The sequence below is a fragment of the Rhinatrema bivittatum genome, chromosome 1 (genome assembly GCF_901001135.1).
Source record: "Rhinatrema bivittatum chromosome 1, aRhiBiv1.1, whole genome shotgun sequence".
NCBI classification, from domain to species: domain Eukaryota; kingdom Metazoa; phylum Chordata; class Amphibia; order Gymnophiona; family Rhinatrematidae; genus Rhinatrema; species Rhinatrema bivittatum.
The window spans coordinates 239,019,977-239,044,937 of record NC_042615.1 but is presented as its reverse complement, the minus strand read 5'-3'; the positions used below and the strand labels follow the sequence as shown (position 1 = coordinate 239,044,937).

Below are 24,961 nucleotides of genomic sequence, written 5' to 3'. Positions count from 1 at the left end.
GTATAGCAGTTTCCTTCTCATTTGGGCTCATAGCCAGGCCCCAGTTTAGGCATAGACAATGTGGGCAACTGCCTCCAGCAGCAAATTTTGATTAGGTTTCAGAGCATTGCCACTGATGTGATAACTCTGTCTGGGCCTACTCCCCAGCTGATTACCTAAAGTGGTGGCATTCTCATCCCATAGTGGCAGCAACTTAAAAAAAAAATGAAATAGCGTGAAGCCTGCAGTTGCAGGCCATATGCTCAAGACCCTGCCCCCTCTTCCCACACGGGCTTCCTCTTACTATGGAAACACAAGATGCAAGACCTTGAGCACGTAGTGGGCAGCTGCAGGCCCCACGCTGAAATACATTTTTAAGTTGCTGCTACCACTACAGGATCAAAACAGTGCTGCTATAGGTAAAGTGCCTGGGATTGGACCCCCCACCCCTTCCTCCTTCATCTCAGGTTTGAGGAATCCCCTACCCCATGCAGCCTATAGGTGCTGACAGTGCAAATCTGGCCCTGCTCATAGCTCAATTGAAGCCAGCTTCTACTGGGGCTACAGTCCATGAGCTTTCATTTGCAACTACCTCATTGTTTAAAACCTCTCCCCCAACCCTGTCTAGCTGAGCCATCACACTGGCATTCCTTGGCCAAGGAACAAACTGGTTTCCTCCTGAATTTAATATGCATGTATCCTGAGTCTAGCCACTAGGTGTTTCTGTTGTACAATGGCTGAGACAACTGCTCCCTTCCTGTCCAGCGACATGGGTTATGCTTCTTGCCAGAAGAGGAAGACAGAACAAGTTTGCTGACATCACTCTTTATAGTGTCTTGTGTTGCATCCAGCCTGCCAGTATTCTCTGTCTCCAGTAAATGATAGGCAAGCCTCCTGTGCTGTCTGTGTCCTGATTGGCTGCTCCTGGGGTGATATTTTCAGGATTCCCTGAGGTGATGGACTCTCCCCTCATGGAGTCTGCCACATGAAGCCCTCTAGCCAAAAGGCTAAAGTTCCCAGCTTGGGCTGTGAAATTTCCCTTCTCCCCTTGGTGAGCTCTCATTTATGTGGCCTCTGCTCTAAATCTTTATAGTAGTAAAGAAAAACAAAAACACTTCCTCCTTTGCTTAGCAGCTTGTTACCTTTGCCTGAGTAATAGTTTAACAAAGAGAAATAGAGGAAATGGAAAGCAGTGGCTCTTCGGCAGAGGAGCTTTCCCAGAGGCTGTTCTGGCTCGGAGAAGGAGGCCATGTATTTTTTTTTTTTTCCTATGGGACATTTTGAACAGGTGGTAAGGGGAAGCTATGGTTGCACTGGAGGTGTGTGTGTGTGTGTGTGTGTGTGTGTGTGTGTGTAAGCCTGCTCTGCAATGTGTGTGGGATGTGGCGAGACATGACCGGGGGGGGGGGGGGGGGGGGGGGTGAAGAGAGAGAGCTCCAAAGGGAAATAGCTGGTTTTGGGTATATAGACTGCTTCCACTGGCGTGCTTGCTGCCAGGGCAGGAATGGTGGCAGTCTTGAAGCTGGGATGGAGAGAGCATGCAGCTGGGGCCTCCGTCACTATTTCTGCATTTTGGATGCAGTGGCAGGGCCCTTCTGGGACTTACAAGCATTGCAGCTTTAAGAGCATCTGAGCTTTATTTTCCTATGCAGAAGCCAGGCTCTGCCCCTGACCATTTGTGGTCAGCTCTGTTGGCTGAATTTTTTAAATGCTTTCACCAGGCTTTTTGTATGGGGCAGAGCTCAGCCTCTGGGGTCTTCTCCTCCCTGCCTTGTGTAAGTCAGTGTTGCATCCCAGCTATCGTCATAAGAGGGCTAGAAAAGAGGAATAAGATCTGGAAGATACGTCCTCCAGGGCAGTCTTTTCCTTACTGAAAATTAAGGGAATGAAAGGTAGTGGTAACAAAGAGTTGGAGGAGGGAGCATATTTTCCCTTGGAAGACAGCAAGAACTCTGTGGTTGTCCTCTTTCATAAGGAAGAATGTTCATTCTTCATTTCTCAGTTCTTAAAGATTTTGAATATTGTAAAGGAGAAGGGTGAAGATTATGCAAATTCATGGTGGGTTTACAGAAACCGTCCAAAGCTTTTCCTCTGCATAGATTATGAAGGAGATGATTTGTGTGGAATGAGATTCTTCAGAAGCCACTTTTAAAGGAGAAAAGGCTTTGGGAAAGCTTTATCCTCTGGATGCATAGGAAAGGGAGAAGCTTATGGCTCCTAAAGTGGACGTATTGGTTTGTGCTATCACTAGGACTACTATTCCGTTAGAGGGCAGAGCCTCCCTTAAGGATATGTAGGATAGGAAGATTGAAACTGTTTAAGCAGGTGTTTGAAACAGTAGGTCAGGCTCTTTAGGTGGCTGTGTATAGTCAGTTCCCTGTATGTACCCAGATCAGTCCAGACAGTGGGTTGAGCCTCCTGTCCAGCAGATGGAGACAGAGAAAAACTGAAAGGGTATCCTATATCAAGACAGTGCTCACCCTGCGCCCCTCAGTATTTCTCTGTCTCCAGCAGATGCAGACAGTTGAACCTGCAGTTCCCTCCTTTTAGCTGTATTTCTTTTCTTTTGGTGCGAGGTTGTTTTCTTTTCTTATCACTACTTTCACAAGATCAAGCAAGTATTTCCTGTAAAAAAAAAACAACCAAAAAACAAACTAATAAGACAACCAGTATTTTATCTCCCCACTTGGACCTGATGGCCACCTTGCGGAATTCGAATGCTCCCAGATTCTTCAGTCGCAGACAGGAGCACTGCTCGGAAGGCGTCAATGCCCTAGTTCTACCCTGGTCCAGTGGCGTTCTCCTCCATGTGTTCCCACCATGGCCTCTGGTGGGAAAAGTTCTCAGAAGGATAGAACTTCACAAGGGTCCAGTCGTTCTTGGAGCACCGGAGTGGCCCCGAAGGCCGTGGTTCACGGACCTCGTGAACATCTCGTCGGAAGGTCGTCTTCGTCTCCGTCACCTCCCCAATCTTCTTAGACAAGGTCCCATATTTTTCGATCAGGCGGATCGCTTTTGTCTAGCGGCCTGGCATTTGAGTGGCGACGACTGAGAAAGAGAGGATATAAGAAGGAGGTTATATCCACGCTGTTGTGGGTACGTAAATCTTCTACCTTTCTGGTTTCTGTTCTGATGTGGAGTTTGTTTCACAATATGTGTGCCAAGTCCGTTTCTGCACGCGTGGCTTTGGTGTCCCTGGAAATGACCTCTAATGGTTCATCTTTCAATTCCTTGCGAGTACAGGTTTCGGCTTTCGGTTCCCTCTTGGGGCGAATGCATGGGTATGTGGTGGCGATCCCCCGGATGTCGTCAGTTTTTCTTAAGGGGGCTAAGCATTTGAATCCACCTGTCCAGGCTACTTATCCGTCCTGGAGTCTTAACATGGTACTTCCTGTTCTTTGCGAGGCTCCCTTCAAACCCCTTTGGCGGGCAACCCTCACGGACCTGACTATACAGACGGTGTTTCTGGTTTCCTTGCTCGGCCAGGAGAGTATCCGAGCTACAGGCTTCATCCTGTAAGGAGCTTTTTTCTTCGTTTTTCAGATTCGGGGGTTTCCCTTAAGACTGCTCCGTCTTTTTTGCCTAAGGTAGTGTCCTCCTTTCATGTCAATCAGTCAGTGATTCTTCCCACCTTCTCTCAGGAAGATGTTGCGGGCACCTCTGTTGGGGACCTGAGGCGTTTGGATGTTAAAAGTATCCTGCTGCAATACTTACAGGTTACCAATGAGTTCCAGGTCTCCATTCATCTCTTTGTTTTATGGAGAGGGCGGTGGAACAGAGAAGTGTCGAGGTGGAACATCAACCGACTAGAGGCACGGGCAGTCAGGCTAGCGTGCCTGCGATTTGCCCACAGACTTCGAAACAGAGTGGTCAGAGTGATGTCGGACAACGCCACCACGGTGGCATACATCAACTGACAGGGCGGAACCAGAAGCCAACAGGTATCCCTAGAAATAGCCCCCCTGATGACTTGGGCGGAAGCAAATCTCCAGGACATCTCCACCGTCCACATCGCCGGGAAGGACAACACCACGGCAGACTTCCTCAGCAGAAAAAGCCTAAGTCCGGGGGAATGGCAGCTGTCGCCCACAGCTTTCCAGATGATTGTGGACCGGTGGGGGACTCCAGGCATGGACCTACTAGCGGACAGGTCCAACGCTCAAGTACCCAGATACTTCAGCCGCAGGCGGGATCCTCTATCCCAGGGGATCGATGCCCTGGTACAGCCATGGCCTCAGGGGATCCTGCTATATGCCTTTCCTCCATGACCCCTGCTGGATGCCATTATACACAAGATTCAGCGGCACAGAGGCCTAGTTCTTCTAGTGGCCCCGGACTCGCCAAGAAGACCCTGGTACGCAGACATGAGAAGACTACTGGCAGGGAATCCATTACCCCTGCCTCCACACAGGGACCTGCTGCGGCAAGGTCCCATCCTCCACGAGGATCCAGCTCAATTCTCTCTTACGGTCTGGTCATTGAGAGGGCTAGACTGAAGAAAAGGGGATACTCGGGGCCGGTAATAGATACACTCCTCCGAGCACGCAAGTTCTCCACATCACTAACATATATAAGGATCTGGAGAGTATTTGAAGCCTGGTGCGAAACTCACGGCACCAATCCACATGCCGCTAAGATCCCTATCATTTTGGATTTCCTGCAAGATGGACTTCAGAAGGGTCTGTCCCTCAATTCCATCAAGGTTCAAGTGGCAGCGCTATCCTGCTACGGTCCCTGGAGTGACGGCAACAGCATCGCCACACACCCAGACGTTTCACGTTTCCTGAAAGGAGTCAAGCACATTCGCCCGCCACTGAAGTGGCCAGTACCCCTGTGGAACCTCAACCTAGTTTTGGAATTTCTAGCGGGACCCGCTTTCAGACCACTTCAAGGCCTGTCCCTCCGTTTGTTAACCTTGAAGATGGTGTTCCTGCTGGCCGTATGCTCAGCACGCCGCATCTCAGAGCTACAAGCACTGTCCTGTCGTGATCCGTTTCTCAGAATCACTCCAGAGGCTATCCATCTTCGCACGGTTCCTTCCTTCTTACCCAAAGTAGTCTCACACTGCCACCTCAACCAAACCATATCCTTGCCTACCACGGAAGGTTTGAAGAAGTCGGAAGAAGGTCGAATACTACGCCATCTCAACATCGGCAGGCTACTGTCCAGATACCTGGAAATGTCAGAAGCAGTACGAAAGACGGACCACCTGTTCGTCCTTCACAGCGGGAAGAAGCAAGGGGAAGCGGCCTCACGGGCAACCATCGCCCGCTGGATCAAAGAAATTATCAAGGCAGCCTACGTAGAAGCAGGAAAACCACCGCCTCTACGGGTCAAGGCTCACTCTACCAGAGTGCAAGCAGCCTCTTGGGCAGAAACTAGGATGCTGTCGCCTGCAGAGATATGTAAAGCGGCGACGTGGTCCTCCCTCCATACCTTCTCCAGATTCTACCGTCTGGATGTCCAGGCCAGGGAGGACACAGCATTTGCGAGGGCAATCCTGAACGGACCTCGGGCAGCCTCCCACCCAGTCTGGGAGTAGCTTTTGTACATCCCACTTGTTTTGAGTCCATCTGCTACACGCTAGGAAATGTAGAGATTACTTACCTGATAATCTCGTTTTCCTTAGTGTATGCAGATGGACTCAGCATCCCGCCCGGCTGCGGCATACATGGGGATTCACCGACTCACAGTAAGCCATGTTTTCTTATAATAGGGCATCCACCCTGCCGGGTGTCGACGCCTTCCGGGTGAGAACACTAACTGTCTCCAGCTACTATCAATCGGTCAGGGTAATCCTGTTCATTTAATCAATCGGTCAGTTACACATATATCCATAAAGCTTTTGTAAGGAAGATTACTGAATTGCTGCACTTCCTGCGGGGGTATATGTACCCGTGCTGACGTCAGATCTGTCTCCAACTGCTAGCACGAGCATACTATACCCACTTGTATCTGCATACACTAAGGAAAACGAGATTATCAGGTAAGTAATCTCTACATTGTCTTCATGTACAGGCACCAGTTTTGGTTCCTTCGGCGGACAGGTGCTTCGAGTGGAACTGTCTCAGTCCCACCCTAGTTAGGGAAGCTTTGGTACATCCCACTGTCTGGACTGATCCGGGTACGTACAGGGAAAGGAAAATTGGTTCTTACCTGCTAATTTTCGTTCCTGTAGTACCACGGATCAGTCCAGACTCCCTCCCTATTTTTCCTTTTTACTTTTCAGCTCGCTCGAAGTTTTTTCTGCTCAGATACATGGGAGATGACTTCTTCATTGCAGAACTATATGACAGTACTATGAGGCACTGGATGTATCTCCTAAATGGATATCTATAATAAGAGCTGCTCTTAGACTGTTTTCAAGTTTACTTTATATTATTCAGGTTTGATTGGTTATTTGCTTGATCTTAATCGGATTCATTTTCGAGTCTGTTTCTCTGCTTTGATAACGTTTATACTGAGGGGCGCAGGGTGAGCACTGTCCTGATATAGGATACCCTTTCAGTTTTTCTCTGTCTCCATCTGCTGAACAGGAGGCTCCACCCACTGTCTGGACTGATCCGTGGTACTACAGGAACGAAAATTAGCAGGTAAGAACCAATTTTCCTATTATTGCAAGACCCAGATTGCATTTTGTCTTGGAGTATCCAGGAAAATTCCTTGGAAGGTATTAGTTTTGTTCAGGATGAAGTGGCCCAGATGGAGTTGAGAGCGGCCTTTTTGGCAGCCCTTCTATGATTTGGTTCAGGCTATGGCTAAGAGTATGGCTTCTGTTGTAGCAACCGGGACTTTGTTGTGGCTGCGTAATTGGACAGCCGATTCTATATCTAAAACTCAGCTAGTCAAATTTCCTTTTGAAGGGACTTGAGAAGTTCAGAAAGACCTTGGAGGAGTCTGTTTCCCATATTGCTGTAAAATAAACCCAAAGAAGCTTCACAATTCCCTACTTCCTAGAAGTAGGGTTTTTTTTTTTTTGTTTTGTTTTTTTTAATACAAAGCATAGGAGATCCAAAAGGTCTTTTGGTGGACAGCAGTCTGGACCTTTAGTAAATTTAGGTCCTTTCAGAATAATAAGAGGTGGTAAGCACCAGAGGCACTAGCATTCTCAATGAGGGTGTAGGGACCCAGATTTGGAGCAGATAGGCAAGCGGTTGTTAGCCTTTTACTGAAGATGGGTCTTGATTATGTCAGATCAGTGAGTTCTAAAGATAGTCAAGGATGGCTATGCCCTGAAATTTTCCCAACCTCTTCCAGATGCTTTTATATTATCACCTTGTCACTTTGCTCAGAAGAGGGAAGCAATATGGATAGGTTTCAAATGTCTCCTTCACTTGGGGGCAGTTGTCCCAGGTTGTTTCCCAGAGGGGCTGATCAAGGTATTCAGTTTATTTTGTAATTCCAAACAAGGAGAGTACCGTTCATCCTGTTTTGGATCTGAAGCAGGTCAACAGAGCTGAAGGTAACTTATTTCAAAATGGAAGCTTTAGTCTGTTATGGTAGTGGTACAACAAGAGGAATTCTAACATCCTTGGATATGATGGAGGCATACCTTCATATCCCAATAAGGGAGGATAATTATATGTATCTTCTTTGTTTTGCAATTCTGGTGGAGTCACTTCCAGTTTCAGGCCCTGTCCTTTGGTCTAACCACTGTCCTAAGAACTTTTTTCAAGTTAGTGGTGGAAGCAGCTCTGTGTCGAGGGAATTATGGTTCATCCTTATTTGAATGATTGATTGGTCAGGTGAAGCCCACTCCAGGAGTGAGGGACAGCTGCAGCCAGGGTTGAACAATTTTTGCAGGATCTAAGCTAGTTGTCCATTTCATCAAGAGCAAGCTGATTCCTTCTCAGAATATCTGAGGGTATGCTTTGACACATAAGCAGGTTGTGTGTAGTTAACAAGGGAAAAGATCCAGAAGCTGCAAAATCAAGTGAGACTTCGTCAGGTGTTGGAATCCATTGCAGCAACATTGGATTCGGTCCCTTGGGTGTGGGCTCACATAAGGTCCTTGTAGAAAGCTTTGCTGTTGAAATGGTCTCCTCAATTTCAGGCTTATTCCACCAGGCTTCCATTGCTGGACTAAACCCAGAGGAATTTGGATTTGTGGCAGGTGACCAAGAATTTGGGAGTGGATTTTGACTCCCTTTTTTGGATTATGCTTAATGATTGATGCCATTCTACTTTATTGGACCCTCCCCAGGTAGCACAAGAGGCAGGTCAGTTTGTCTGGATGGAGAGGCATGTAAGAATATCATCATCAGTGCACATCGCAGGAGTAGAAAACATGCAGGCAGTTTTTCTCAGCCAGAACTCTCTGGATCTAGGAGCATGGACTGTCGGAGGACATATTCTGCCCGATAGAGGACAGATGTGAAGAGCTGGTGATGTACTTGATAGCTTCCTCAAGCAAAGCTAAGGTGTCTGTTTTCAGTCGAAAGAAAGAGCTAGGGCTCATCTGGTTTGGATGCCCTGATTCAGAAGTAGATGACAGGAGATTATCTTTGTGTTCCTATTAGCCCATGGTGGGCAGAATTTTTCAGAGGATCTCTGAACATTGGGCCTTGTGATTTTGGTGGTGCCTGATTGGCCGAGATGCTTCTGATATGCGGATCTAGTAAGGATGTTGGATGGGAGTCTGGGGCAGGTTATTCCAGGGACTTTTGGTGCATGAAAATCCATCCAAGTTTCTTCTTACGGGCCTGGCCCTTGAGAGGACTCATTTAGTCAAGAAGGGTTATTCCCAAGGAGTGGTGAATACTCTTATATGCCAAGAAGTTTTCTACATCCTTAAAGTATGTAAAAGTCTAGAGTCTTTTGACAATTGGTGGGCAGTTAGAGGACCTTCAGCCAAAAGAACCTTGTTGCCATTGACCTTTGGATTTTCTGCAGGAGAGCTTGAATAAAGGTTTAGCCCTTATTCTCTGAAGTTTAAGGTAGCTGCTATTATGTGTTACAGAGGACATTTGATGTATCTTGTTTCCTTTGTGGGGTAAAGCATATTCGTCTTCCAGTGAGAGACTTGGTTCCTACCTGGAATCTGAATTTTGTTTTGAGATTCCTAACTGACCAGTTGCTTGAAGACAGTATTTTTGGTGCCGATTTTTGTTCGGTAGGTGTATTTCAGAGATTCAAGCTCTCTCTTGCAGGGAGCCCTTTCTGAGTTTTTCTAATGAGGCAGTTTATATTCGCACAGTGCCTTCTTTCTTCCCAAGGTGGTGGTATCTTTTCAACTTAATCAAGTGGTCTGTCTGCCTTCTTTCCAGAGGGTTTCATGCAGGAAAGTTTGTTACATCATCTGGATGTGTAAAGGATTTTGCTCCTGTATTTGAAGATAACTAATGATTTCAGAAAGTCAGATCATCTTTTTGTTCTTTTTAATGGCCCTAGGAAGGGTGAAGCGGCATTGAAGGTTTTGTTAGCTTGGTAGATTAAAGAAGCTATAAGTGCAGCCTACATGGACAGGGGTTTACCTCTTCCTAAGAGATTGAGGGCTCATTCTACTAGAGTGCAGGCTACATCTTGGGCTGAACTCTGCTTGGTGTTGCTGGTGGAAGTTTGCAAGGCAGCAGTTTGGTCTTAATTACATTCTTTTTCAAAGCATTATCTTGATGTTCAAACCAGGGAAGAGGCTGCCTTTGATTGGGGGTCCTGAGAACGAGGTTGATACTGTCCCACCCAAATGAGGGATAGCTTGGGTATATCACATATGTCTGGCTGGATGATGAGAGAGGAAAAATTTATTCTTACCCGATAATTTCCTTTCCTTGAGATCAGAGCTTTTTCTAACTGTCAAGGATATTTCTGCTGTATCTGAGTGGACACATTCTAGTGGCTTGCACTGGGAAAGTATTTCTCAGTGTCAGTACCAGCTGAGCCTTGGTTTACATCTGCTCAGATAAGAAAATTGTTTCCTTCTCTGAAATTCCTGTGGTTTGTATCTTATCTCTTCTGGTCTTGTTTGTTGTTCCAGTGTAGGGGAGATTGTTTATTCCTTAGTTTATTTTAAGGAATACTATCAGGCTGAATGCAGCATGGGACCCTATAAAGGGTGATATCAGCAAACCTGTTTTATCTCCATCTGCTGGCCAAGGAGCATAAACATATACTGGTCTGGCTGGATTCAAGGAAAGGAAATTCAGGCAAGAATAAATTTCTCCTTCCAAGCCCAGCCTCAGCGGGCTGTGAACACTGCCTCCACTGCCTCCACAGCATTCCTAGCCCAGGAAGGTCCAAGGTGTAGAAGCTAGACTTGAGACTCCAGTCCAGATCTCCCCCATTGCATTATCACAGAGCTATCTGGTTTGCTCTAGTTGCTTTCTAATGGTTTTGAAAACTTAATTCAAAGACAGATCATTTGAAAAATGCTATATTAGAGGAGAATGCGCATATATTTTGCCTTTGGGTGTCATCCCTTACTATGTAAAATAACCCACCCAAAAAGGAGTCATATGGAAACCACAATGAATGAAATATTGCACAACTATAAATGGAATATCATAAAAACATCTAGTAGTTATCTACTTCACGACACACTCTATGTTAAATAGTTGGTATCAAACAAGCAGCTAAGGCAAACTTTGAGTCTAGCAAGACATCCTGCTTTTCATCATCTGCTCTATTTTTAAAGACTCTTTAATTCATGCAAGTAAAAAATGTTATCCAACTTCAAGCTGTCAGTTATTCATTCGCCAAAGAGGGAGGTATCAAACAATGGAAATCCTCACAACCATCCCAACATTGAGAACATACATTTTTCACAATCACTGCCTCAGGGGATCTAGAAAGAGACGGATAGAAAAGAATGTGCTGACCTTTTTTTATATCATGTCCATAGACCATTTGGTCATACCATGCAGCAAGTATCACATGATCACTTTTAAAGCCTCCCACACACCAAAAACATAAACTGATTGTCTTTTTTCATTTATTTATTTATTTATTAAGATTTCTATGGCACTGTTTTTGGTATGTGGGAGACTTTAAAAGTGGTCATGTGATATTTGCTGCATGGTCTGATTGGCCAAATGGGTGATAACTTTGAGCCTAGCAACATGCCTTGTTTTTCATTATTTGCCATTTTTTAATAGACTTTTAACAACTTCAATAAAAAATAAATGGCAATAATGAAAAACAGCATGCTGCTAGGCTCACAGTTGCTGTAGCTACCTGTTTGATGCAGACTCTTTAACATATAGAATATGTTGTGGAATAGATTGCTTTTACTAGAGATGTGAATTGGTACTGGACTCGTTTCCGGTATCGTGTTCATAGAACCACCGCGGGAAATATTTTTTTCCCGCGGTTCTAAGCGTTTTTTTTTTTCAGCTGTCCCGAGCCAGAAAAAAGAATACCCACCCCGACCCTACCATGGGATAGGGGCCGGCCAATGGCACCGATAGCCCCTGTCACATGGTAAGGGCAATGGCGCCATTTTGATTAGTGGCAGCCGATGGCCCAAGAACAGGAGATCGCTCCTGGGACCCCCGCTGGACCACCAGGTACTTTAGAAAAGTTTTTTGGGGGGGGGGTCGGGAGGGAAGGGGATTCTAAATAATTAAATGTAAGGGTTGGAGTGGGTTTGGGGTTGGGTTTTTTTCAGTGTGCCCTTTCTCTCCCCCCTCCCCCAAAAACGATAGGAAAATCCCATGAAAATTTCATGTGGTTCTCTTATCACTTTCAGGGACCCCTGATAGCTGACGGATGAGAAAATATATGATATTTTCATCCGTCAGAAAAACGATTCACATCCCTAACTTTTACTATACAAGTTTTTATAATATTTCACTGACAGTTGTGTAATATCCCTTACGAAATAATCATTGTATCTACCATCAGTCTGAGGAATGCAGAGGATGCCAGACTGCTGGTAGACCAACTATGATCAGAAATGTCCTGGATTTTCTTTTTTTTTTTTCTTTAAGACTCCAGCTGATAAGAAATCGACTCAGTGGCGTGAACTGGAGGATGCTTTGAAGGTTCGCAGGAAGGCTGTGGATGAAGCTGCAGATATACTTCTGAAAGCCAAGTGAGTTGCCATGAATATGGTCATCTTAATGTTTTTATGATGGAAAATCTAAATTGGTCAAAATGGAACAAAAACAATAATGCAAGAGGCAAGGTCCAGAGACTGTTTTGGAAAATTTATTATCAAGTTACATAATGCTATAATGCACCCTGTTAAAAATGATGTCCAGGTAACATACATTCAACTCAGCAGGAGCAAGTGTTAAACATAATATTCCTTTCCTTATCTGACAGTAATAAATATTAAAACCCTTTGGAGCATTTATTGGCATATAATTCCACAGTGCTGTGTTAGCACATCACTTGGTGTAAGTTCTCATAGAGCAGTGTCTCCATTCCTCCAAGGCTGTGAATGCTACTTTCACAGCATCCCCAGCTACTTGACGTAGAGAAGCTGAAATTGGGAATCAAATCCTTGATCGAACTAAAAACTTTCGGGATTAGATTTCAAGATTCTCACTTTATTAGGTTGTTGTTGCACCAATGTGATGAAGAGTATAAGCCATTCTCAAGTTAGTCTCAAATCTACGAAGTTAGTCTCAAAACAAAGGTTTCTCCTAAAACTTTTGCTGACCTTTTTATTTCTACAACTTCTACAATCGCATAAAGACTAAATGAATTATTTGCTTCAGTGTTCACTGAAGAGAATGTTGGGGAGATATATGTAAACAATGTGGGTACAGTTGTCCACACTCTCAATAACAATTGTTATAAAACATACATGTGAAAGAGGATATACAAACTTTATTATCAAAATTTACTTAACAGTTACCATAAACTGTGTCTCAATAGCATGACAACTCACCCTTATACACATCCACACTCATACCCATTCATTCTTCATATTAAAACAGTAATACAATACTTATTAATAACCCACCCTATTACACCAACCAACAATCATATTTAAATTTATTTTATTGATAACTATCTTATATACCCTTATGGCTTATATGCCATTTACAACTCTTAATACAGGGAGTGATTGCACAAACATTTAGTACCATATCAATAATTGTATTGTAAACCTTATTGGCTATAATATACTTTATAACCCTTAATGAATAAAAAACATCTCTCAATGACTATTATATCTTCAATATTCAGAGTAGTTAAATCACATGCAGATTGTGATAAATTGCAGGAGGACCGTGCAAGACTGGAAGATTGGGCGTCTAAATGGCAGATGAAATTGAATGTGGAAAAGAGCAAATGATACACGTAGGGAAAAGTAACCCACGCTGTAGTTACATGTTAGGTTCCATATTGTAAGTTATCCCCAAGAAAAGGATCTGGGCATCATAGTGGGCAATGCTTTGAAATCCTTGGTTCACTGTGTGGCAGCAGTTAAAAAAGCAAATAGAATCTTAGGCATTATTAAGAAAGGAATGGAAAATAAAATGGAGAATATCATAATGCCTCTATATTGCTCTATTTTGTGGCTGCACCTGGAGTACTGTGTGCAATTCTGATTGCTGCATCTTAAAGATATAGTTGCATTGGAAAAGGTACAGAGAAGGCCAACCAAAATGGATAGATTAGCCTTTCCTCATAGGGAAACCAAAGAGGCTGGGACTGTTCAGCTTGGAGAAAAGATGGCTGAGGTGGTCTATAAAATCATGAGTGGAAAAGAATGTGTAAATGTAAATCAGTTATTTCCTCTTTCAAAAAATGCGAAGACCAGGGGACAGTCCATAAAATTAGTATGTAGCACATTCAAAACAATTTTGAGAAAATTCTTTTTCACCTAGCGCACCATTAAGTTCTGGAATTATTACCGGACGATGTGGTTAAGGCAGTTAGCGTAGGTGGGTTTAAAAAAGGTTTGGACAGGTTCCTGAAGGAGAGGTTCTTAAACTGCTATTAACCAAGTAGACTTAGGGGTAGATTTTAAAAGGCCTGTGCGTGCATCCATGTGCACGCGGCTGTTTTATAACGCGCACGTTCATGTTATAAAATGTGAGTCCAACGCACACGTGCGCTGGATTTTAGTGCACACGTGCGGGCGGGTGGCCTCCTCGCGCAGGCTGGGGGATTTTAAAAGAATCATGCAGTGACGCGATCGGGCCTTTGCCCAGTTCCCTCCAGTCTGCTCCAATAAAGGAGCAGACTGGGAAGGAACTTCCCTAACCCTATCCTTCTTCCCTCTTCCCCTCTCCTCACTGACCCCTAAATCGGGGATTTTGTTTTTATACTTAGTGCTCCTCTGGAGCAGAAGTAAATTCCGAACGGCGGCTGGCTGCAGGCGCGTGCTTCCTTGGGACAGCGTCTAATGGCGCGTAACCCCCAATATTTGCGTGTGGGTCTTTTAAAATTGGCTTGTTAGAGAATAGCCACTGTTAGTCATTGTGTAAGCATGGGATCTGTTCATTATTTGTGATGTAGCCAAGTACTTGTGACCTAGATTGGCCACTGTTGGAAACAGAGGATCTATCAAGCCCAGTATCCTGCCTGACCCAATATGGCAATTCTTATGTTCTTAGATGGCCTACTCTTATTTGAAATGAGCTGTAAATCTGTTTGTAGACTAAACTACTAAAATAATGGCTAGCGACCTTTGTTTTCAGTTTTTATTTCTCCTGGGAATTTTATATTGGAACAAAAAGAAATCAGTAGAAAAATGACTCTTCTGCTGGATTTTCTCCTGTGTGTTATAACATAACAAAAAAGTAAGTGGAAAAATAATTGTGCACGGTGGTCGTGTGGGGGTATATTTTTATATTGTCATAGAACACTCTACATACGATCTGGTAAAGCAAAACATAGTTTACTAAATATTGTAAATATATGGGTAATCAGCAAAGTATTATCAACATTAAATACAGAATCACAGTAAGCTGTACATAAATCAATACAGGTAATAGGAGACAGACAAAAATAAAGATAGAACATTAATCGAATAATAAAAACAAAAGAACGAACACCTCCCTTAAACGCCCTCCTCATATAAGCCAGCATTCCCAGGAAATCTGGAGGATTTTTACGGGCCGGAGACTCTGAAAAAGAGCCAGCTCTTTGCTCTGTTCTTCTCAGCTCATCTAATTAGAATAAACAAATACTTTCCCTGTATGTACCAAGATCAGTCCAGACTGCTGGGTTGTGTCTCCCTTCCAGCAGGTGGAGTCAGAGAAAAAAGTTTAAGGCACCCTATGATAACCCAGTGTGTACCGCCTGCGATCCTCCAGTATTTCTCTGACTCCAGCAGGTGAAGGAAGACATACCCTGCGGTCCTGATCCTCTCCACAGCTGAGTGTTTTAGCTCTGTTTCAGTCAAGGGATCTTTTAATCCCTGCTGATCATTGACTAGATCAACTTTTTGTGAGTTAGAAATGTTTTGGGTTTTTTTTTATGACAGATTTCTAGTTCCTGTGTCTGCAAGCCTTGTTACCCGGAGGACCTCTGTTAATTCCCGGGTAGGGGGCATTTACCGGTGGGCTGGTCCCTCCCCTCTCTCATTCCAGAGACGATTGATTCCTCTGAAGGGAGCTATATTACAGAGGCATTCCAGGGAGGTGCATTCCCCTGAAGCAGTGGCTCCATTTTGTTTGTAAAAAAAAAAAAAAAAAGAAAGATTGATAAACAAGGCCAGTTCCTCACATTACCGGCACAGGGGATATTTTTTTTCAGAGTTTTTCAAACCTTTGCAATTTGTCTCTCTCTCTGTCATGCCGCGGGGCTCCCGGTATTCAGTGTGTGGGGAGCCGGCAGCACGGCTTTCCAGGGACAGCCTCTGCTTTCGATGCCTCTCCGGGGGCGAAGGGACTTCAGAACTGCCTGTTTCAGGCAGAAAACAGACTCTGCTGCATGCGTGCGGCTCCCCTGCATCGGCCGGCCCCGTCCCTGCTTAGCGCGAGAACGGCGGACATTTTGAATTTATCTGGTGCCGATGATGCTCAGCCTCTGGGGGGAGGGGATCTTTCCCCTCCTAATTTGAGTCCCGAGCGCCCGATTTTGCAGGAATCCGAAGCCCTGCTTCCTGCCTTACCCTCGGGGGGCCTTAAAGCGCCAGCATCCCTTTTCCTCGCAGTTTATTTTGTTACTGACAAAGCATATTTAGAGACTAAGGCGGATGTCAAGGGTCAGCAACCACCACCAGCTAAGGTACCTAGACCTACAGAAGGGCCTATACCCCGCCTACCTCCGGTTCCGGTCCCCCCACCAACTATTTCTCAGGATCCTGCCCTTCAAGACCCTCCCACGGTGGACACGGGGGACACAGCGGCCGATGAGGTCGAAGATGCGGCCCTTGTAGAAGGGGATGACCCTCAAGTGCTCAGATTATTTCGCAGAGAAGAATCGTACCCACTTATACCTTATGTTCTGGACGAGCTTGCTATTCCAGCGCCGCAGCCAGTGGCGGATCCTTCCCCTGGGGATCAGGTTCTGGCAGGGCTCAGGGCTCCACCTAAGGCCTTCCCATTTCATCCTAAGCTTCGGCAGCTACTTACTCAGGAATGGGACGAGCCAGAGGCCAGTCTGAGGGTTAGTAGGGCCATGGAAAAGCTCGACATGCTCCTGCAGGATTCCTTAGAGTTGCTAAAGGTCCCTCAGGTGGACTCTGCCGTCTCTGCGATCGCCAAGCACACAGTCATTCCGGTGACGGGAGGCACTACTCTGAAGGACCTCCAGGATAGGAAGCTCGAGGTTCTTCTCAAACAGATTTTTGAGGTTTCAGCCCTAGGTGTTAGGGCGGCAGTGTGCAGTAGTCTCATGCAGAGGGCTACCCTTCAGTGGGTGCAGCAGTTACTCACCTCTCAGGATCTTCCCTCGGCAGAGCTGGAACAGGCAAATCATTTGGAATCTGTGGTGGCCTATACGGCTGTTGCCTTATATGATCTTCCTCATACCTCCTCTCGCACGATGACCTCCGCAGTTTCGGCTAGAAGGCTTCTTTGGCTCTGCCACTAGGCGGCTGATGCCACGTCCAAGTCACATCTGGGCTCCTTCCCATTTAAAGGAACCTTGTTATTCGGTGAGGAGCTGGAACATCTCATCAAAGACTTGGGGGATAATAAGGTTTACAAACTTCCAGAGGACAAGCCTCATTCATCCTGCAATTTTGGATCGTTTAGGAGACATTTTCGAGATCAGCGACGTTTCCGGACGGGTAGAACCCCGTCTTTTGCTCCGCGACAACAGCCTTCACGGTCCCAGGCTTTCGTGGGAGACGGCCTCTCCGTACAGGAAACTCCCAAACCTTCGCTTCCTACAAGTCTCCTCAATGAAGGTGCGCTGGCCTATTCCTCTGTGCCAGAGATCAGAGGACGTCTCTCTCTGTTTCACGAGGAGTGGGTCAAAATCACCTCGGATCAGTGGGTCCTAAATATCATACAACGCGGTTACGCTTTGCATTTTACTTGCCCGTTGCAGGACCTTTTCTTGGTGTCCCCTTGCGGGTCCCACCTAAAGCAACAGTTGGTACTCCAGACTTTGAACCGGTTGAAGGACCTAGGAGCGATTGTTCCATTCCTAAGGTTGAGTATCGGAAAGGTCGATACTCCATCTACTTCGTGGCTCCCAAGAAGGAAGGGTCCTTCCGTCCGATACTAGATTTGAAGACGGTCATCAGGACGCTTCGGGTTCCTCTTTTTCGAATGGAGACATTGCGGCCGTCCACAAAGGCGAATTTTTGGCCTCTTTGGACCTGACCGAAGCTTATCTACACATAGCAATCCAGGAGAGCCACCAGAGATTTCTCCGGTTCATGGTTTTGGGCGCTCCCGTTCGGTCTAGCGACAGCTCCTCGAGTGTTTACCAAGGTGATGGTGGTAGTGGCAGCAGCCCTCAGACAAGAAGGGATTCTGGTTCATCCCTATTTGGACGATTGGCTCATCTGGGAGAAGTCGGAAACTCTTTGCAAGCTGGCAGTTCAGACAATTTTACATTGTCTTCATGCCCTCGGTTGGGTAGTCAACTTCGACAAGAGTCATTTGATGCCGTCCCAGGTCTTTCAGTTCCTGGGTGCATGTTTCGACACTGCTGTGGGCAAAGTTTTTCTCCCACAGGACAGGATGCTCAAGTTAATGTCTCAAGTGTGCCGCCTTTTGGATCTCCCATTACCCACGGTGTGGGACTATTTGCAAGTTCTTGGTTCTATGGCATCTACTCTAGAGGTGATCCCCTGGGCCTTTGCGCACCTGCGACCTTTACAGAGAGCGTTGCTTTCCCGTTGGGACCCCAAGTCTGAGGAGTTCCATCTGCCTCTGCCCCTCATGGAGCCAGCCCGATCCAGTCTCGAATGGTGATTAGTCCCCGATCACTTACAGATGGGAATGGATCTCAAAAATCCACAGTGGATAATTGTGACGACGGATGCCAGTCTTTTCGGCTGGGGAGCGGTCTGCTAGTCGCACTCGGCTCAGGGACAGTGGACACCACAGCAGGCCAAGTGGTCCATCAATCGCGTGGAGACAAGAGCGGTTCGTCTAGCGTTACACAGTTTTCTCCCACTGGTTCAGCATCAGTCGGTAAGAGTTCTCTCCGACAACGTGATGACTATGGCTTACATGAACAGGCAAGGCAGTACGAAGAGTCGTATGGTCGCCACAGAGGCAGACAAGTTGATGGTCTAGGCAGAATGTCATCTGCGTCGTTTAGCGGCATCTCACATCGCCGGAGTGGACAACATTAAAGCAGACTTTCTCAGTCACCAGCAGCTCGACCCCAGAGAGTGGGAGCTGTCTGGGGAGGCAATGACTCCTCACTCGTCGGTGGGGGATGCCCTGGCTAGACCTGATGGCTACACGCATAAATGCAAAGGTGGTTCGTTTTTTTCAGTCTATGGAGGGAGCACAGGGCGGAAGGGGTAGATGCCCTGGTCCTCCCATGGCCCCAAGACGTACTCCTCTGTTTCCTCCGTGGCCGTTAGTGGGAAAAGTCTTGTGATGGATAGAGTCTCACAGGGGTCCCGTGATTCTCATGGCTCCGGAGTGGCCACGGAGACCGTGGTTTGCAGACCTCATCAATCTAGCGGTCGACGGCCCCTTGCGCCTCTGCCATCTTCCCAACCTGCTTCGGCAGGGTCCGGTATTTTTCAATCAGGCGGCTTGCTTTTGTCTAGCGGCTTGGCTTATGAGAGGCGACAGCTGAGAAAGAAGGGTTACCCGGAGGCGGTTATTACCACCCTGCTCAGCTCAAGAAAGACCTCTACCTCTCTTACTTATGTTCGAGTATGGAAAGTCTTTGATACTTGGTGTCGCGGATTGAATGTGTCTCCACGCCGGGCCACTGTAGTTAACATTTTGGCATTCTTGCAGGAAGGTTTAAAGAACATAAGAACATAAGAAAATGCCATACTGGGTCAGACCAAGGGTCCATCAAGCCCAGCATCCTGTTTCCAACAGTGGCCAATCCAGGCCATAAGAACCTGGCAAGTACCCAAAAACTAAGTCTATTCCATGTAACCATTGCTAATGGCAGTGGCTATTCTCTAAGTGAACTTAATAGCAGGTAATGGACTTCTCCTCCAAGAACTTATCCAATCCTTTTTTAAACACAGCTATACTAACTGCACGAACCACATTCTCTGGCAACAAATTCCAGAGTTTAATTGTGCGTTGAGTAAAAAAGAACTTTCTCCGATTAGTTTTAAATGTGCCCCATGCTAACTTCATGGAGTGTCCCCTAGTCTTTCTACTATCCGAAAGAGTAAATAACCGATTCACATCTACCCGTTCTAGACCTCTCATGATTTTAAACACCTCTATCATATCCCCCCTCAGTCGTCTCTTCTCCAAGCTAAAAAGTCCTAACCTCTTTAGTCTTTCCTCATAGGGGAGTTGTTCCATTCCCCTTATCATTTTGGTAGCCCTTCTCTGTACCTTCTCCATCGCAATTATATCTTTTTTGAGATGCGGCGACCAGAATTGTACACAGTATTCAAGGTGCGGTCTCACCATGGAGCGATACAGAGGCATTATGACATTTTCCGTTTTATTCATCATTCCTTTTCTAATAATTCCCAACATTCTGTTTGCTTTTATGACTGCCGCAGCACACTGAACCGACGATTTCAGTGTGTTATCCACTATGACACCTAGATCTCTTTCTTGGGTCGTAGCACCCAATATGGAACCCAACATCGTGTAATTATAGCATGGGTTATTTTTCCCTATATGCATCACCTTGTACTTATCCACATTAAATTTCATCTGCCATTTGGATGCCCAATTTTCCAGTCTCACAAGGTCTTCCTGCAATTTATCACAATCTGCTTGTGATTTAACTACTCTGAACAATTTTGTGTCATCTGCAAATTTGATTATCTCACTCGTCGTATTTCTTTCCAGATCATTTATAAATATATTGAACAGTAAGGGTCCCAATACAGATCCCTGAGGCACTCCACTGTCCACTCCCTTCCACTGAGAAAATTGCCCATTTAATCCTACTCTCTGTTTCCTGTCTTTTAGCCAGTTTGCAATCCACGAAAGGACATCGCCACCTATCCCATGACTTTTTACTTTTCCTAGAAGCCTCTCATGAGGAACTTTGTCAAACGCCTTCTGAAAATCCAAGTATACTATATCTACCGGTTCACCTTTATCCACATGTTTATTAACTCCTTCAAAAAAGTGAAGCAGATTTGTGAGGCAAGACTTGCCCTGGGTAAAGCCATGCTGACTTTGTTCCATTAAACCATGTCTTTCTATATGTTCTGTGATTTTGATGTTTAGAACACTTTCCACTATTTTTCCTGGCACTGAAGTCAGGCTAACCGGTCTGTAGTTTCCCGGATCGCCCCTGGAGCCCTTTTTAAATATTGGGGTTACATTTGCTATCCTCCAGTCTTCAGGTACAATGGATGATTTTAATGATAAGTTACAAATTTTTACTAATAGGTCTGAAATTTCATTTTTTAGTTCCTTCAGAACTCTGGGGTGTATACCATCCAGTCCAGGTGATTTACTACTCTTCAGTTTGTCAAAGAAGGGACTCTCTTACAGTTTGCTCCGCGTTCAGGTAGCGGCGCTGGGCTGTTTGTGTGGTACGGTTGATGGTACGTCTCTTGCAACACATCCAGATGTGGCTCGTTTTTGAAGGGGGCCAAACATTTGAATCCGCCGATTCGAGCACTCTGTCCGTCGTGGAGTTTGAATTTGGTTCTTCGTGGTCTCTGTGACCCTCCTTTTGAACCTCTTAAGCATGCCACCTTGAAGGATTTAAGCCTCAAGACTGTATTCCTTGTGACGATCTGTTCCGTATATCGGAAATTCAGGCCTTGTCCTGTCGTGAACCATTCTTGCGCACCTCGGGTTCAGGAATTTCGCTGCAGACAGTTCCATCCTTTCTGCCAAAGGTGGTTTCCGCGTTTCATGTCAACCAGTCGATAGAGCTGCCGGCGTTTCCGGATTTAGATCGGTCTTCTCCTCAGACTAGGGACTAACGGAAGCTTGATGTGCGCCGTGTGCTCCTGCAGTACTTGGAGGTGACTAATGCCTTTCGTCTCTCAGACCACCTTTTTGTCTTATGGGAGCGGTCCTAAGAAGGGCTGTCAGGCTTCTGAGGCTACCATTGCACAATGGCTGAAGGAAACCATCGCTTCGACATACATTTGTCGTGGCAGACCAGTTCCTGATGGTCTGAAGGCTCATTCGCTTCGCTCTCAGGCGGCTTAGTGGGCTGAGAGCCAATGTGTTTCACCGCAAGAGATTTGAAGAGCGGCAACTTGGAAATCTTTGCACACTTTTGCTAAGCATTATCGTTTGGATGTTAGGGTTCCAGACGTAGACTCCTTCGGCAGCAGTGTGCTGCGGGTGGGACTCTCCGGATCCCACACCATTTAGGTCAGCTTGGGTACATCCCAGCAGTCTGGACTGATCCTGGTACGTACAGGGAAAGGAAAATTGGTTCTTACCTGCTAATTTTCTTTCCTGTAGTATCAAGGATCAGTCCAGATGCCCGCCCAGATACTCTTTCCGGAGAGGCCCGCTCATTGGTTTGTTGTATTTCTTTTTTTGCAAGGTTTAGGAGATTCTGAAGAATATCCATTTCTCCGTGTTATTTTTTCCTGTATATAGTTTTATTAACCTTGATCTAGTCATTGATTGTCCTACTTCCATTCCATAATTGCTGCTTTGTTATTCAATATACTGGAGGATCGCAGGCGGCACACTGGGTTATCATAGGGTGCCTTAAACTTTTTTCTCTGACTCCACCTGCTGGAAGGGAGACATGGCCCAGCAGTCTGGACTGATCCTTGGTACTACAGGAATGAATATTAGCAGGTAAGAACTAATTTTCCTATGCTTTATATATCTCTCTGCAAGTTAGGTATTTCAAAGGCATTTAAGTACCAGTCCTTTGATCTCCCATTTGGTAAAAGACTCATTGGTATGGGTACTAGTTTTTAGTATTTGATTTTCCCAGATAAGAAATACCAAATGTCTTACTCCTTGTCCCCAGCGATACCAGATGTTCCTTGGGTTCATCCCTGCTCTTTATCAGCTCATTGTTACAAGAATGTCTCAGGAATACAGGGAACAAATGGTGATAGTGTTATGCCTTTGTACAATCCCTGCACTCAGATCACTTACAGTATATTGATTCATACTCATCAATCATTGGAACCTGTTGTGATCCATAGCTGTCTATTCGCTGTACAAAGTCTTCCGGAGATCTAGTTAACTTGCCTAACATTCTTTCCACAATAACATTGAAATGTCCTAGCTAAATAAAATCAGAACTGGTCCCTAGTTCTGATTTTAGGTCCCTAATGATGGCGTGAAGCCCAACAGAGGTGGAAAGAAACAGATTTCAGGCATGTTGGGGATAGGCACAGAGGGCAGTGATGAGGCCAGGGAGGGAGATAACTCAGAGATCAAGTGGGTCTTCAGCGACAAAGCACACAGTGGCACATGGATGGGCCAGAGTGTTCCTTATGTTTCAGCAATTAACATGTTGCTAAATTTGCCAGTTTCTCACCATATTAGTACTATACTGTTGTTTCAAGTGCTATAATTAGAAGGTGTGATTTGAAATCAGAAGATGAAATGGTAATAATATATGCCTATCCAAGGATCCACTTCTTGCATAGAAAGTGGATCCGTTTAGCAAGAAAATTGCCATCAGTGAATTAGAAACAGGCAAAGCTTTTCACTTCAACTTACTAAATATACATGAGGTTAAAGCTTGGAATGTGTATGGAATGTATTTTATTCCCTATATGCCCCTGGAGCATTATCCTACCAAAAATAGCAACAAACAGCATGGCTGCCATGCTATAGGAAAATAGCCCAACAATGTCCCAAAACAAAAAAGGAATCTTAAACTAATTAGCATTTATGACAAAGCCTTCTCCTTAAAAAGATCAGAATCCGTGTCCTTCAGAGAATTAAGAGGGCCTGTCTTCAAGCTGTATACGTTTTGCTGCAGTGAAATGCTTGCAAACTAATAGCACATATCTCTCTTTAGAGAGGAATTGGAAAGGATGAAAGGTGTTATTGATAATACCAAGAAGACTCCCCTTGCTGGAGCCAAACATCACATTCTTTCTGCAGAAGAGAATCTCCATCACATGATTGTGGACCTGGACAATATGGTCAAAAAGGTAATTGTTCCAGTTCTGCCTGGAAGATACAAGCTGCAAGTTGCAATGGGCACAAACAGTTCTTAGCAAATGAGTAATTAGTCATGCTGCCACACTGGAATGTAAAAAAAAAAAAACCCCCAAAAAACCCTCTTCGTTTTTCACTTAGATGTAATCTACTCAAACACTGAAGATTTGCTTCTTAAATTCATTCTCTACCTAGAAGGAGGTGTTTGAGACTGACTGCAAGTCCATGTGTACCTTCTAGGGAGGTCTGGGCAGAAGTTGCAATCATTCATATTATGCTAGCTAATTTCTAGCTGACTGTGGTAAATATCAGCTTGATGGTCTGTTCTGTCATATGCTTTGTTTGAACTGTTAGTTTTTAGCGCATCTCATTGGCAGCCACTATGTTTGATAGTACAGTAACAAGCAATGTCCATTGCTGTCCATTTTAGTACCTGCTTTTGAACTCTGGATATGCTTTCTGTCAGTATTTAGTTCAGCCTTCTGTTTTTGCAGGTTCAGGCATCACAGTCAGAAGCAAAGATTGTGGCTCAGTATCACGAGCTAGTTGTTGTGGCCAAGGAAGATTTTCAGCGAGAACTAGATAGTATCACACCTGAAATACAGTCTGGTTGGAAAGGGCTCAGTAAGTATGAGTTTACTTCATAGATCTGTTATGCTGTGTTCAACATTTATACACCAGCATCGAAGCTGAACTGCAAGTTCTGACAAGTTAGCTTATATAAGTAGGGGAGACTGGGAATTTTTGAAGAGAAGAAAAATGATGGAATATATGATATATAGCTTTTCAGTAACCTCTTCTGCTGAACTGTGGCACTAGCAAAACACAACAAAAGCAAACTTGCTAAAACTTCAGCTAGTCCTGCAGGCTGTATATTCCTTTGTCTGCCAGACAACTATAATGAAGGTCAGCTCATAACTTTAATTTATAAATATATATTTTGCCTTTTCAGAGACATTACCCCTACAGGGCAAATTACATCTAACATGATAAAATCATAGCACTTGCAAAACACTGGACAGTGTAATGTAAAAATATGATCCAAATGAACACTAGCATCGCTCTATAACATGTTTTGTCCCCATGCTTTGTTTACTTGATGAGAACAATTATCAGTGACTCAAACAGCATTTCAAATTTATAAGCTTAAAGATTTGGCAATATGGAATGCTTCCCTTGGCTGCATAGACTATTAAGAAGTAAGCCACTTCTAAAAATGATTTACTTGGTAAATTTGGGACTAGAACATGCCAAAAAGTCTCCCTTTCTTCCTTGGTGGCGGTCTGTCTTGCTGTAACATGTACTTCTTAATGGGAACCAAAGGGAGTCAAAGTTGGACGTTCAATGCCTCCAGTGAAACTTCTTTTTATAGAATAAGGAACAAGTATTTATAGGACCAT

The 24,961-nt window shown here is 45.0% G+C and overlaps 1 protein-coding gene across 7 annotated transcripts in view; it reads left to right on the top strand.

Moving 5' to 3' along the window:
* Positions 1–24,961, top strand: part of IMMT (inner membrane mitochondrial protein) — a 144,464-nt gene that overhangs the window by 78,007 nt on the left and 41,496 nt on the right. For all 7 annotated transcript variants that reach the window (XM_029592774.1, XM_029592773.1, XM_029592772.1 and 4 more), the window contains 3 exons: positions 11,904–12,007; positions 23,419–23,554; positions 24,056–24,185. In XM_029592774.1, the coding sequence (XP_029448634.1) occupies positions 11,904–12,007; positions 23,419–23,554; positions 24,056–24,185 (370 nt within the window). The remainder of the gene's footprint in view (positions 1–11,903; positions 12,008–23,418; positions 23,555–24,055; positions 24,186–24,961) is intronic.